A 13,895-nucleotide genomic window follows, 5' to 3' on the forward strand; every position below is an offset into this window, starting at 1 on the left:
AATACGATATACAAGTATGTACTATATATCTATAGTAAATGTCCAGTATTAAAGAAGTCAGCTGACCCAAATTGTTATTTTTAAACATTTTTATAGACCTGTTCCGGGTTTCAAGCATTTTTCATGAATAAAAACCTCAAATAAAGAACGATAAAAGCTAAATTTAAAAAGTTCTTAAATCTACAAGCTATAACTCTTAAATTCTTCGCAAGTATATACTTATGCTATAAAATTTTTTTTTTATTTATACTAATGGATCTATTTGTATTCAAATATCTGCTCTGTTCTCACCCTATGCTTCAACTATGAGCCATGCTGAATGTTAAGCCATAGATTTCCAATGTTAAGGAACAAATTGAATTGTTTGTATTGAAAGGATGATGATGCTCCAAGAAAAAGTTGATTTTTAAAATACATCTAGAGCCTTGCTTGTGTTAACAAGTGTACGAATCTTTTGCTATGGAGCCATCAACACACAAAATTGAAATGAATTAAAGGCATGTGAAGTTATTTAATTGATTAAAAAATAAAAGATCTTAATGTTCAAAGCTTCGAATGCTGAAACAATCTGTACTGAAATGGACGGAGGACTGTCTGCAGCTATAAATATATAATAAAATTTAAATATGAATGATATGTCAAAAATAAAAATATGGTCACTAATTCTGAACTTAAACAAGCTAATCGAAATGAATACATATATGCCATAAGATAAATCATTTGAAAACTCTTGGCTAGGATGTACAGTATTCGGTGTATCTTCTTGTTATTTGTTTGTTATTCGACAAAGTTGTGACAGCATGTTTTTATCTAGGAATAGTACATATACATACATACATACATATGTATATATACAAACATACATATGCACGTATGGGTATATTATATATTTTGGCTGTGTCGTTTATTATGCTTTCTTTCGATTAGCGTGGTTTGTTTTGGTTCGCTTTCATTCTCTACTGCGCAAACACTAAAAAAAGAAAATCGCATTCATTCATTGCAAATTTTTGAAATTATGTGTAGTTTTATTTAATTTTTTTTCTATTTTTTTATTATAATAATAATTTTAATGGCTGAATATGGCTGACGTGTGCTACATTTGTGGACTTTTGTTGTTATTGTTGTTGTTATGGTTGTTGCTGTTCCTGTTGTCGTTGCCACCGCCACCGCCACCGCCACCGCCACTGTTTGCGGGCTTGCGCCACTTTGGTTCAGCGCTGGCGCATTCAAATTGCTTGCATGTGTACAGACTTACAAACAAACGGACAAACAGGCAGACGGACGGGCAGACAAACATATTTCTTAACAACACGCTGGCATATTTTTATCTTCTCTATATACACATGTATACTTGAATTTACACTCCAAAAACCCGCGAGCCTTATTAAGATGTTCAATTCCATTCAAATCAAAATTTACGCTTGAAAATTAAAAAAAAATATGTATTAAGCAGAATTCAGTTCAAATAGATAATATTATTATTTATATACGTACATATGTGGTACAGCACAGCTTCAAAAGATAGAACTAGCTAGATAGGAATTGACGTTTTATAAGCCACTAAAATATTGAGATGTTCAGTTATCAGATATCGGAACTAGAGCTCAACAGTATATTTAAATATTTCAAAAATGCATCACTTTTCTTCGAGTGTAAATACTCTTGTTCATATAACCTAGCTTGTACTATACATAGAAAAGTATAAACATACATACTCGTATATAACACCACTCCAAATGCTATGATTTATAGCGAGAGCCCGAGAAAAAAGCTCTGGCATGCCACCACCACAAAGTAGGTAATCAAAGTAAAGACTTTTTCGTATTTGAATTTATTTATTTTTCTCAATAAGTCCAACAACAAACAGTGCTGCGGCGTGCGCAATTAGTTAAAGAGGCGTGCGTAGCAAACAATAACACAATATATAGTATAAAATATATATTTTATATATGTATATGCACTATACATACAAATTTTGAGAAAAATGATGGCAAATTTTGATGCACACCAGCAGCTGTATTTAAAATAAATAATAATAGTAATAGTAATGCCAATAAATACTATAAATCGCCAAAACAAATTCGCCATATATATATATATATATATATATATATATATATATATATATATATATATATATATATATTTATTTAATTTTATATAGAAAGTAACCTCAATTGCAGTCGGCGTACCTATAAGTACGCACACCACTACTTATAGGTATGTAGAAAATAATAAAATGGTAAAATGGAGGTTTGGTGACGAAGTAAGCTTGTTGGCTGGCTCGCTTGAGTTTCGAAGTCTGAAGTCTGAGTGAAAGGCTGAGCTGAGCTGCAAAACGTAAATTACGTAGTTTCCGTTACACACACACACACACACACAACCACACACATACACACACCATCACATACTCTCTGAGCTCTGCAAAGAGCTGAAGAGTGGATAACAAAACAAATCGGATGATGCATTGTGATGAGCGTATTTACATCACATATGGGCATGATGTACAAAGCAAATAAGCAAAGCAATGGCAGAAATAAATTGCAAGTGTGTGTGTGTGTGTGTGTGCGAACATTGGCATGTTTGTTTGTTTGTTTGCCTGCCTGCCTGCCTGCCTGCTTGCTGGCTTGTGTGCAATTAATTCATTGCGGAAGCAATGGGACACGCGATTAGGCGAATTAGCCACTTCAGCGCTGAGACTCTTGAGTGATATATGTATGTACATATATATGTACATACTTACTCGTACATGTATATAAAATAACAACAAAAAATGATATAGACCGAGAGATTAATTGCAGTCATTATAATGGATTGCATGAAAGAAGCTTTGTATACAGCATACAAGTATTATGAGTATTATAGGCACGCATGATAGCCACTCACTCACTTCGATCTTGGAAACTGTGGGAGTTATGTATACACGTATAAAGTAAGCAAATTTTGCAGTTGAATTGCTCGGGTTTCTTCTAAGCAGATCTCCACTTCCATTTTAATACATTCTCAACTGTTTCAATCAGAAGAGCAAGACTAAAACAAATGACGTGTGAGGATTTTGTAGGAGAATTCCTCAGGTGTCTTCTAAGCAGATCAAGCTTGCTTCAGTTACTTTAACGTCTTTCAACCTCCATTTTAATAAATTTTAATACATTCCCAACTGTTTGCACCTCTGTCTGTTTATATCTGAAGAGCACGAGTAAAAAGAATTTCATGTGAGGATTCTTCAGGTGTCTAGACAGATCAACTGTTTCTTACTCAGGTGCTAGGTACATTCAATCGAATGTGTGAATGTTTGTCCGCTTATATCGTAGACACTGCGCATGCTTAAAGAAAGTAATGTGTGTTTTTTTTTGATTTATTTATTTGCATTTTAAAGAATGTTCAGCATTTTGACTGTACATCCAATAGACATGCACCTATTCTTGATGTGCATAATATCTATTTGTTTTTAGAATATAATTATTTAAAAATGCTTTTTTTGTTTTGTTTATCATGCAACGTATTTGAGTTAATTAGTATTAAAAATGTATTTAAGTTGTTTATATCGAAATACATATATAAAATAAACATACATGTGTGCTATATACACATAAAATGTAGACGCATTTCATTCTTAATCATGAATTCACAAATCAACAAGTTGGCGCACAAGAGCACAGAATTAGAGAACAAAACAAAAACGACAAATAATGGCAATAAAATGCATTGTTGGCATCAAGAATTTCAAAAGAAATAAATAAAAAAACATTGTTTAAAAATGTGTTTGTGCTTTTCAATTGAAATGCCTATGCAAAAATATTTATACTCGCATATAGTATATATTTAAATCAATATTTATTAAAAATGTTGAAACTAAATGCTGATAGTTAAAACGCGAATTTATGTATTTTTTTAAAAAATGTGAGCAATAAACAAATATAAAATGGAATGTAAATTAAATTATTAACCAATTTTGCCTTTTTCGCTTACTTCTTTTTGGTAAAACCAAAAAACGTTGCTCGAAAAATATTAAGCTTCGGAAGTGCAACCCAAATATAGTTAGACACTCCGTCATATGAGACAGACAGATAAAATAATTAAGTGATTATCAGGTGTTTTTTATTAAGGCATGTATTAATCGTTCTATTGAAGGGAAACATTTCCCACGCCATTTGTGGCTGTTAGTCTGCAGTCGCAGCTTATGGAAGACAATGTGTATTTCAACAAAAGCTAAAACAATGGCAAGTAATTGACGCCTTTTAAATTGGGCATGGCTTATGACAATTTAATTGCGCAAACACACACACACATACATATTGATACAGGCACCCCTACATGGAAGTGATAATGGCGGCGAGTGCGAAATCAGGCTTCCATTGTTATTTTGTTGTTGCTTAAGGTGGTGAGGAGAGTAAAAGTGTTGCTGCAACATTCTGACGTGTTGCGAATAGTTTCAAAGCAAATGTTGCTCAACGAGCACTGAACATTATACGTATTTGGAAATCTTGCCTGTAGGCTAAAAGGGTATACTAAAGACTCAGAGTAAAAGTGTTGATGCAACATTCTGAAAGTGTTCATAACGACATGCTGCGAATAGTTTAAAAGCAAATGTTGATCAACGAGCACTGTGTATTTGGAAATCTTGCCCGTAGGCTAAAAGGCTATACTAAAGACTACGAAGTGGAAAGGCTCAGTGTATGTAACATGCAGAAGGAGGCGTGACAGATCCTTGATCAGTATGAGGATCGTTCGTATGAACACCAACATTTGATGAATCATTAAATCTAGGGACACCGAACTTGGTATCTAAATGCAGTTTATTCCCAGTAATATATATATAATATTACTTAATAATTTGTCACTATTAGTAGAATAACTTTTTTTTTGTTTTTACAGATATCTTAACCAAATAATATTATTATTTATGATTTTCTTATAGTGCCTTATCTGAAGATATCATCATTTAAATCGGTTCATGATATCATATGGTTGTCATATTTACGTACGGTGCGAAAATCACTCTTAGTTCTAAAAACTTTGCTATTCATTAAATATTTTTGTTATTTTTGTGGTGCTTCATCATAATCTTAAGTTTGTGATCAAAATTGGTATACAATACTATGTCATATAGCTGTCAAGGAAATGATTGATGACAAGACACTCAAGAGTCAGGCTGACAAGACTGTTTGAGCAAGTATAAGTAAGTAAGTGACTTTCATTGATAATCAAATTTAATTGGGAAAATATCTGTAAGATTTGCGTTGACCATTGAAAGAGTACAGAAATGTGTGCGAATTTTAAAACTTGAAGGCGAGTACTTGTCTTCAGCAATATTTCTCATTCTATACATATTTGTACACATATATATAGCATATAGTATGTATGTATTTTATGCCTTTATCTGCAGATTTAAGTTACAATGTGAATTTTAGCGCGCTAACTGCTCGTACAAATACGTACATATATGTATTTCTAGACAGCTTTTTGCATTTGTACATGTGGTGTCTGACAAAATGGGATAAAAATAAAAGTAAAAAATGCAAGAAAAAACACAAAAATTTTACAAAAGTGTTAACTACTGAATATAACACAGTGGCGCACTATTTCAGACTATTTTATTTCAGTTATTGTTTTGCGGTAGCGCTTGCTGTCGTACGGATTGGGGGAAGACGGGGAAGTTGTGTTGCTTGCCGGCCCCTTGACAAATGTCTGTGTCTAAATCTTATTTTGCTTGCATCACCTGCCCAACAACAATATGCACACACAAGCAAACATACATACATACATATATGAGTACACATAAATAAATGCTTAATTTGTTGTTGGTCACAGTTATTTACAAAATGCTGTTTATATAACACTTGCAGCTACTTTATGTTGTTGTTGTTGTTGTTGTCGCTCGCTGCTGTTGTTATCAAAGCTGTTTTGCAAGTTCATTTTTAGGGCTCCTTCTTTAGTTGTCTTATTTTTTAAACATTTTTTTGAGGCTTTATTTTTTACATACTCGTACATACAAGTATTATTATTATGATTTCGTGGCAGTCAGGAAGCGGAAATGAAATACATACTACTGTGCATTGTTGATTTTATTTTTATACGCAAAATAAATCAGAAATCTACCCACACAGACACTCACACACACACACACATTGACGAATTTTATATTTAAGTAAGTTTCCTGATGCGCTTCGTCAAGTCAAGCAACGAAGCGGCGAGGCAGCGAAGCAAAAATCGCACACATCATGCACTTTTACTTTGAAAACCCAAAAAACAAGTTCATTTGAATTTCCCCACAACATGTTTAGGTATTAAATACCCTAATTAAAAACGGATCTTATGCACTTCCTCAAGCAAGCGGGCAGTAAGGGAATTCAGCTAAAAAAATGCATTTTTTTCAGCCAATTTTCTCAAGCATTTTTTTGAGAAAAAATATATGTACATAAATGTCATAAATAAATTGTTAATGCAATTAAAACCAATACAAATTAGAGTTTTCTGCTACAGCAAAGCACTTTGAGATTTACATGTAAGAAGCTACTCCTAAATTAGCATGAGTTTGTGTGCAAATTATTTGCATGTCTGGCCGTAACCTTAGGGTATGTTGTACTAAGGTATTATGGTTTCGCAAGCATTGCCTGTTTTTGTATTATTTCTTTATTGCTTTCTGTGTGTGTGTTTTTTTCTCATTTCATTTCGTTTTCGTTTTGAAAGTATGACACGCTGCAGCTACAAGAACAGCAACAACAACAACAATAGCAACAACAATGGCAACAACAATAACAAGAAAAGCTGCCTGAGGTCACATGGCGTGCCGATCTCGAGGTTGTTGCTGCCGTTGCTGCTGATGCCCAAGTAACTGTAGAGCAGAAGAAGAAAGCGCTGCCAATGTCAGACGGACCGAAAGCAAGTGAAAGACAAAAACAACAAAATAAAAAAAAAATAAAAAAGCAATGTATAAACGAACGTGCAAAGCTGCTAAACAATTTCACTGCGATCGCCTAGCCAGCATTTTTATTTGTTTTTTTTTTGTTTCGACTGCAGAAAGTATCCCACTTTTTTATGTTTCTGTTACTTTTCGTTTCTTCAATGCCCAAATTCAAACAGCACTGCCAAAAAAGAAAACTAAAAAAAAAGTCCAACCAATGCTGCAGATATATGTAAATAATGAATGTGCTTGAAGTCTCTTTTTATAATACAAACCCCAACAGAAAAGTGAAACGTCATCTGCAAGCGATACAAGTACAGAATTATAGTAAATACTGCTATATCAAATGAAAGAAATGTTCCTAGAGCCACACTTAGTTGGTAAAAATAAATGAAACTAACTGCTTTTAGGGATCTTCATAACATCGTACCTAGCAGCAAAATCCAATATAGATCGAAGAATATGAAGAAAAGGCTTTATAGAAAGTGTTAGTCTGGATATCCCTAAAAGTATTAACGAAGCTTTTTTCTTAACCATAATCAAGTGTGTTATATTAAAGATGTTCTAATCGTAGTCGAGTTTTTAAACATGAGTGTTGTCATGTTTTGAGATCTGTTCCAAAGGAATTGCAATAAAAATATGAAGAGCATTAAAGAAAGTAGCTCGGTTTGTTTAAAAAAAAATAAATTCAAATAAACTGTTGATTCAATAATTTTATGAATTAAAAAGTCAAGTGTTTACCTCTGCATTTGTTAATGAAAACAATTCAATTTATGTATGAGTCACGCACTTAATCATTAAGCTGATCGAATGTATTTGGAAAACTCAAAACAGAATCTGTTTCAAAATATTGCATATATACTAGTACTTGTATAAGAAGTAGTCATTAGTCAAATATAACTGGCATTGATTTGGAGACAATAAAAACCCTTGAGGGAGTGGATTCGATTCACTTTCTTTTGAAAGTTAATTCAACGAATGATTCATTTGATATAGATACATCTGTATGAATCATAGAACTAATGGAATTCTAACTTCCTGCAGAGCTCTAGTATACACCTACCTATAATAATTGCTTATTAATATATGCATATGATTGTCCAAATGTTTACATTACTTATGCTCTGCTATAACTATTTTTTATGTACATATGTATGTGTATCTATGTATTTGAGAGCTTATTGTTGTACCTAGCACGTACAAGTAAATCGACCATAATAATGAGAACGGCAGAGAGAAGGACAGAGACAGATCGACAGTCACAATGCAAAGTGAAAACCAACAAGCGTTGTTAATAATAAAAAAATATATATAAAAACTTAAATAAAAAATAAAAAAGACCTGTTAAATAAGTGGCCCAATAAAGCGTCAAAAGTAAAACTTTCGCTGCCGCTGTTGCCGCTGTTGTGGTCTTTCATATGTTTGCATGGCTTGGACGTGGCCATCGACAACAAAGAGGCAGCAACAACAATAACAATAACAACGTGACAAAGCGGCCCAAACTGAATTTGCTGCGAAAACGAAAAGCGAACTCGACTGGCTGTGGAAGAGCGAACTGAATGGATGATCGTGTTTGAGTTATGCTTGAGGCTAGAAGTCAGCCAATGAGCCAGCTAGTGAGGTACCGATGAGGTGATGAGGTGGTGAGGTGATGGCGAAATGGTCGACCTTTCTTATGTCACGTACAAGTTGTATTGTATGTATGTATTTATGCATGCATGTATGTGTATGTATGTGCGAGTATATTCTCATTTTGGCTTTTGCTCATTAAGCATAAATACAATGTGAACTCGGAGCCATTCCATTCCATTGGCATTTCACTTTTGGCATTTTCATGCTAATTTATTGAATCAGATTATGTCATGACACACGACCTACCCCTACCCTTGAACATGGCTGTTTTTCAATTTCAAGTCGTTTATTTTTTGTGTGTGTTTTTGTTTTCGGCGTGTTTTTTATTTTATTTTATTTATGTAATATATAGATGGTAAATAAAACAGGCGAGCATGCCAGGCGTGATTTGAAAATTATATACATACATACATACATACATACATACATACGAGTAGTAGATGCTTGTGTTCTCATTCTGTTGCTTTTCTTCTTTTTTTTCTGCTGGCCCACGCGTTGGAGGGGAAAGCAACAGCAACAAAAAATCGAGAAAAAAATGTATAAATTGTGTTCTAATATCAAAACTAAACGCCAACAAATTAGCATTAAAGCTCAAATAAATTGAATAAACAAATGCGCAAAATATGAGCCAAAATAAAAACAACAACAGCAAAAGCCTCAGAAGATGAAGAAGAAGAAGAAGAGGGAGAGAGTGAAAAACAACAAGTAGGCGAAATAATGCTGCTATCGCTAATCAAAATCATATGACAATGATGTGCGCCTGCAATTGTGTAATAGAATTATAAAAGTAGTATCAAAATAAAACCCACAAACAATATAAGTAGCTACCACTACTACTACTACTACTACTATATCTATAAATAAACTACATGCTCTGTTACTTTTTAGGATAAATGCTCCTTAGCAAGTAGGTGGGTCTGGTTCTCCTATTGTTAACCAACAACCCTCATCTCTTTTTATAAGAAATCGCATATGAATCATTATTTGAAATTCCGGAACACCCTTTAGTGGCACAGTCATTTTCTCTTTTTTTTTTTGTTTAAAGAATTACTGTATAAAAGCAACAATAGATTAGTTTGCTTAGACGAGCTCATTTACGTATGTATGTACATACATTTGCACCGACTTGTCCCATCAGAGCAGTTTGTTGCTCATTGAATCGAATCGGGCCTTGCATGTGTGAGCGTGTGAGGAAGAAAAATAAAAAAGTAAATAAATAAATATTTGAATATGGCGCGTGCCATTCAGATTAAACAGTTTAATAGACATACACAATCTGGCAGCTGACCCATTTCGAATGTACTGAATAAAATTCCAGCCAAAAAAAAAAACATATGCCAAATTAGTTGATTATCAGCTGGAAAAGAAGAAGAGCTTATTCATAATTTGCATCTGGTAGTGCTAACTACATACACTTTTCCTTCAAGACTTCACTACTCACTTCCAGAAAATCTCTTCCTTTCTTTATTATTTGATAGCTGAATGGGCATGTCCGTCTGTATGAACTCGTCGAGCTCGAAAACTACAGGCGCTATAGCCAGTTAACTTATTGGGAATTATGCTTTGATGTTAAATGCAGTTTAATTGTTTTTTTTTTTTTTTTTTTTGAAAACGAATAGCTAAGCAATAAGTTTTATTATTAGAAGATATTTTTAGATATTCTTATCAAACATTTTGGCAACCCATTCGAAGGAACAATAAAGTTGTCCGTCGTACCTGTTCAGTCGATGAAAGGCATATTCTGTTGAAACTTTGTTGCTGTTATAAAAATAATGCGCACTTTATTTTTATATTCTTTGTAAACAACAAATGTATGTACATATAGTATATTACTTCTTTACTATTGCCAACGAGCTGCATACCTTTTCATACATTTTTTGTAGTATATATACTATATATGTAAATACAGGCCAACCAGAAGGCAATAGTTAAGCATTCATGTTTATCAGCTGTCTGGCACGACACAAAATAAGATACATAAGCAAATGCAAATAGAAAAAACCTCGACAAACTTGACAAAATGTGTATATTTAGCTTTGCGGTTTTTTTTTATCTTAATGCAGAGTCGTTCATACTTAGACTTATGTATGCAAATCCAATCCGATTGCGCCCCCCACCAGGCCTTACTGGATGTGTAATGCGTGCCAAAGTATATTGAAAGAATGGTGAACCTATGGATTGAAATGAAATCTACAGACAACGTAATATGTCGTGCGCATAAAGCACACTCCGTACACTGATACCGACAGATAAGACGTCCCACAAAGTTGACGATGTTGGGCAACCGAATTGAATTGCGCTTCAGTGGGGATTGATAAAAATATACACAATATTCTTCAAAATAGGAACAGACAGATATGGGGCGTAAATTATAATGATTTTTAATAACACTCTTCGCTTTTCATGGTTGCAATGGTAGCTACATGTTTGGAGAATTGCTTCAAATCGGTGGTAAGTTGTGGGTAAATAATCTGTCGATATGCATCATTTTTTCAATTCATTTATTTTCCTATCCTCTTTGGGATACAATTTGAAGAAGAAAGTTTGTATAAAAATACAAATGTTCTGGCACACGTTAAGAAAGTATTATGTTGCTAGCCCAAAAAATAAAATGAAAATGAAGAAGATTCACATTTCAGGTCGTCCCTTTAGTGATAAACTTCATCATCGTAATGTCCCATTATTTAATTGTTGTTTTGCAAAATTTACACATTAACGTTTATGGAGTTTCTTTTTTGAGTTTGCAACTCTGCATCGGACTACACTTAAAGTTTGGTTTAGTTGCCGGCCTCAGAATGCAGTCAAGATCTCATTATACTTGTAGAAATATGTCAGCATGGGCCATCATTATCTTCAACTACTGACTACTATTACTCGAAACTATAAGTTAGTCTCTCTCATTGTTTTCTTTGTTTTGTTTTATTTACGCCACCCGCCGTGTACACATTTCTATCTTATTTATTTAAATTAATTTATTGCCTACAGTTTGTGGCACACATAAAAATAAATGAACTCAATTTTGTGGCTGGCACACACACACACACACACACACACATAGATATAGATATAGAGAAAGAAACAAAAACCAAATACTGCAACTAACTACAACTACAACTGCAAATACGAGCAAATAAAAATAAAACAGTGACAAAAACAAAACGCGAAATGTATGGCAAAAATGTTTAGTTTAGTGCGCAGTGTTTGCACTTCGCTATTTGCCATGTGCCTGCCTGTTCGACTCTTGAAGTGTTTGTGCAGCTCCAACTGTTATTGGTATTATTCATATCGGCGATAGACGGCGGACGGCTGACGGCTGACGGCAGCAGCAGCAGACCTCGGGCCTGAGACCTTTCTCAACAAAAAAGAAAGTAAGTCATCGAAGCGCTGTGGCTGTAGCGCCAACTTTTGCTAAGTTGATTTGTTTTTATTTTTGTTTTAAGATGTAAATTAATTGAAATATCGCTGTGATCAGCGACAATTGGGAAAGTTGTTGGCTGAGTTATGTAAGGTCCCCCCCCCCCGTTTGTCCATGTGTGGTGTTACCGAAAATGCTAAAACGCTTGCGGCACAACAACATTTGAGGCCAACACAAACACACACACACACACACTCAGATACGAGCCATGTGCGATTGCAGGCCCGGTTTTCTTAGATACATATCTTGAAGTCGATTTGGAAAAACCCACTACTAGCTGGCAGTCGCTTAGAGGGCTCGTCAGAGTCGTATCTATACCTACTGTGTGGGTCAATACCCAAACAACGCACTGGAAATGTTTCTTATTTTTTGGGGAATTTCATTTAAAGTGGACACCACAATTGGCTGAGTGGTTAAACGCGAAGCAGATCTGTTTAACTTAAATGGAGATCAAAGTACTAGTTGAAAGCGTATTAATCTGATTTGAAGCTACATTTCTATTTATATATTAATATTTAACTCAAGCTACTAGGCCTTTTTAATAGAAATGTAGTTAATGAGGTTAACAGACTGACTCTGTTCTTGGTCTTTTTTTTCCGACACATTAATATTTGCACATGTCTGTTTCTGTTCTCTAGGCGTTTGAGCGATAAATTGAGAATACTGGGCCAGCAGCTGCTTTCTGGCTGGCTCGCTGGCTGTCTGTCTAAATGTTTGTCTGACTGTCTGTCTGACTGTCTGTCTGGCTGGCTATGCCAGTTACACTTGAAGCGGTGGCGTAGAAATTTGGCACACCGAGAGGTAGGTCAGGCATGGAGGAGCGAGCGTACAATATCATAGTTTTGGTTCTAGTTTCCCCCAATTGAAATACTTTCTAGATAAGATCTGTTGACTCTAATTTCAAGTGCGGGCGAGAGCAGAGCCAAGTATTTGCTCGTCTAAGCTAATGCTTGTGGTATGTGGGTAAGTCCCAAAAGTCTTTCAACGCCAGCAGCTGTTAAAACTTGACGTAATTGTTTATCTATATATTAGCAATTTTGTTGAAGGCGCCGACAACAATATAATCTTGAGATTGCCAAACGACTGCAATTAAATGTACTTGTATTGCGGACCAAGCACCTCAATACCATTTCAAGTGGTTAGTTTGCATAAACAATCCAAAAAAAAGTTTCAGCGCCCTCCTCAGCGCTTCTCATGCTTAGCATGGATATACTTCTTGGTACATAGTTGGTGGTATTATTCTTAAATGCTAATGCCCCCGATGGTATGGTAAGGGTGTGCTTTTTGGCAAATGTTGTGGTAGCATTTCGCAATTGTCGACTCATACGATGGAAATGCCCGATAAGCTATAAGGTGAGGTCATTACACAGTCATATATCTACATACGTGTATTTACACAGATACATATATACTTGTATATATTCGTGTGTATATGTATATATGTATATAGAAATGTGCACAATGGCAATTTGAGACAGTTTGTCGTCGGCTTGTGTGTCTCTGTGGCTGTCATTAAACTTTTGTCATTGAACGAGGGTTTGTGCAGCACTTACTTTTGCTTTTGGCCAAGCCGCTGGCCACCTGTAAAAATCCATAGACGGCTATGACCAGACAGGGCAGCGCAATGACGCCAAAGGACACGTAATCCATATGCTCAAAATATTGTGTGATTTGCTCCATTTTTGATTCGTTTTTTTTTTTCTTCTCCTTTTCGACGCGACTTGAGTAACTTGAGTCAACAAACAAAATTTGCCAAACAAAAAAAATATAAAAAAATAAACTAAAAAGTGGAAAACCACTCTGGCACGAAGGACACGCAAAGAAAAAAAATACACAGGCACTATTCAATATTATACGAGTGGACTCAAGTATTGCATATGATTTGGATGGATTGGATTTAGATTTTGTATTCCCTTTGAATTTTTGTGTGAATTATTGAGAAAT

General features: G+C 34.6%; 1 protein-coding gene across 1 annotated transcript in view; it reads right to left on the reverse strand.

Annotated features, from left to right (window-relative positions):
- The window catches only part of LOC115629802 (putative uncharacterized protein DDB_G0282133), a 33,921-nt gene extending 20,252 nt beyond the window's left edge, over window positions 1-13,669 (reverse strand). The window contains exon 1 of the mRNA XM_030526364.1: window positions 13,505-13,669. Within this exon, the coding sequence (XP_030382224.1) occupies window positions 13,505-13,631 (127 nt within the window). The 5' untranslated portion in view covers window positions 13,632-13,669. The remainder of the gene's footprint in view (window positions 1-13,504) is intronic.
- Window positions 13,670-13,895: the final 226 nt, after the last annotated feature.

The sequence above is a fragment of the Scaptodrosophila lebanonensis genome, unplaced genomic scaffold (assembly GCF_003285725.1).
Source record: "Scaptodrosophila lebanonensis strain 11010-0011.00,11010-0021.00 unplaced genomic scaffold, SlebRS2 tig00000165-arrow-arrow-pilon, whole genome shotgun sequence".
Classification (NCBI taxonomy): Eukaryota; Metazoa; Arthropoda; class Insecta; order Diptera; family Drosophilidae; genus Scaptodrosophila; species Scaptodrosophila lebanonensis.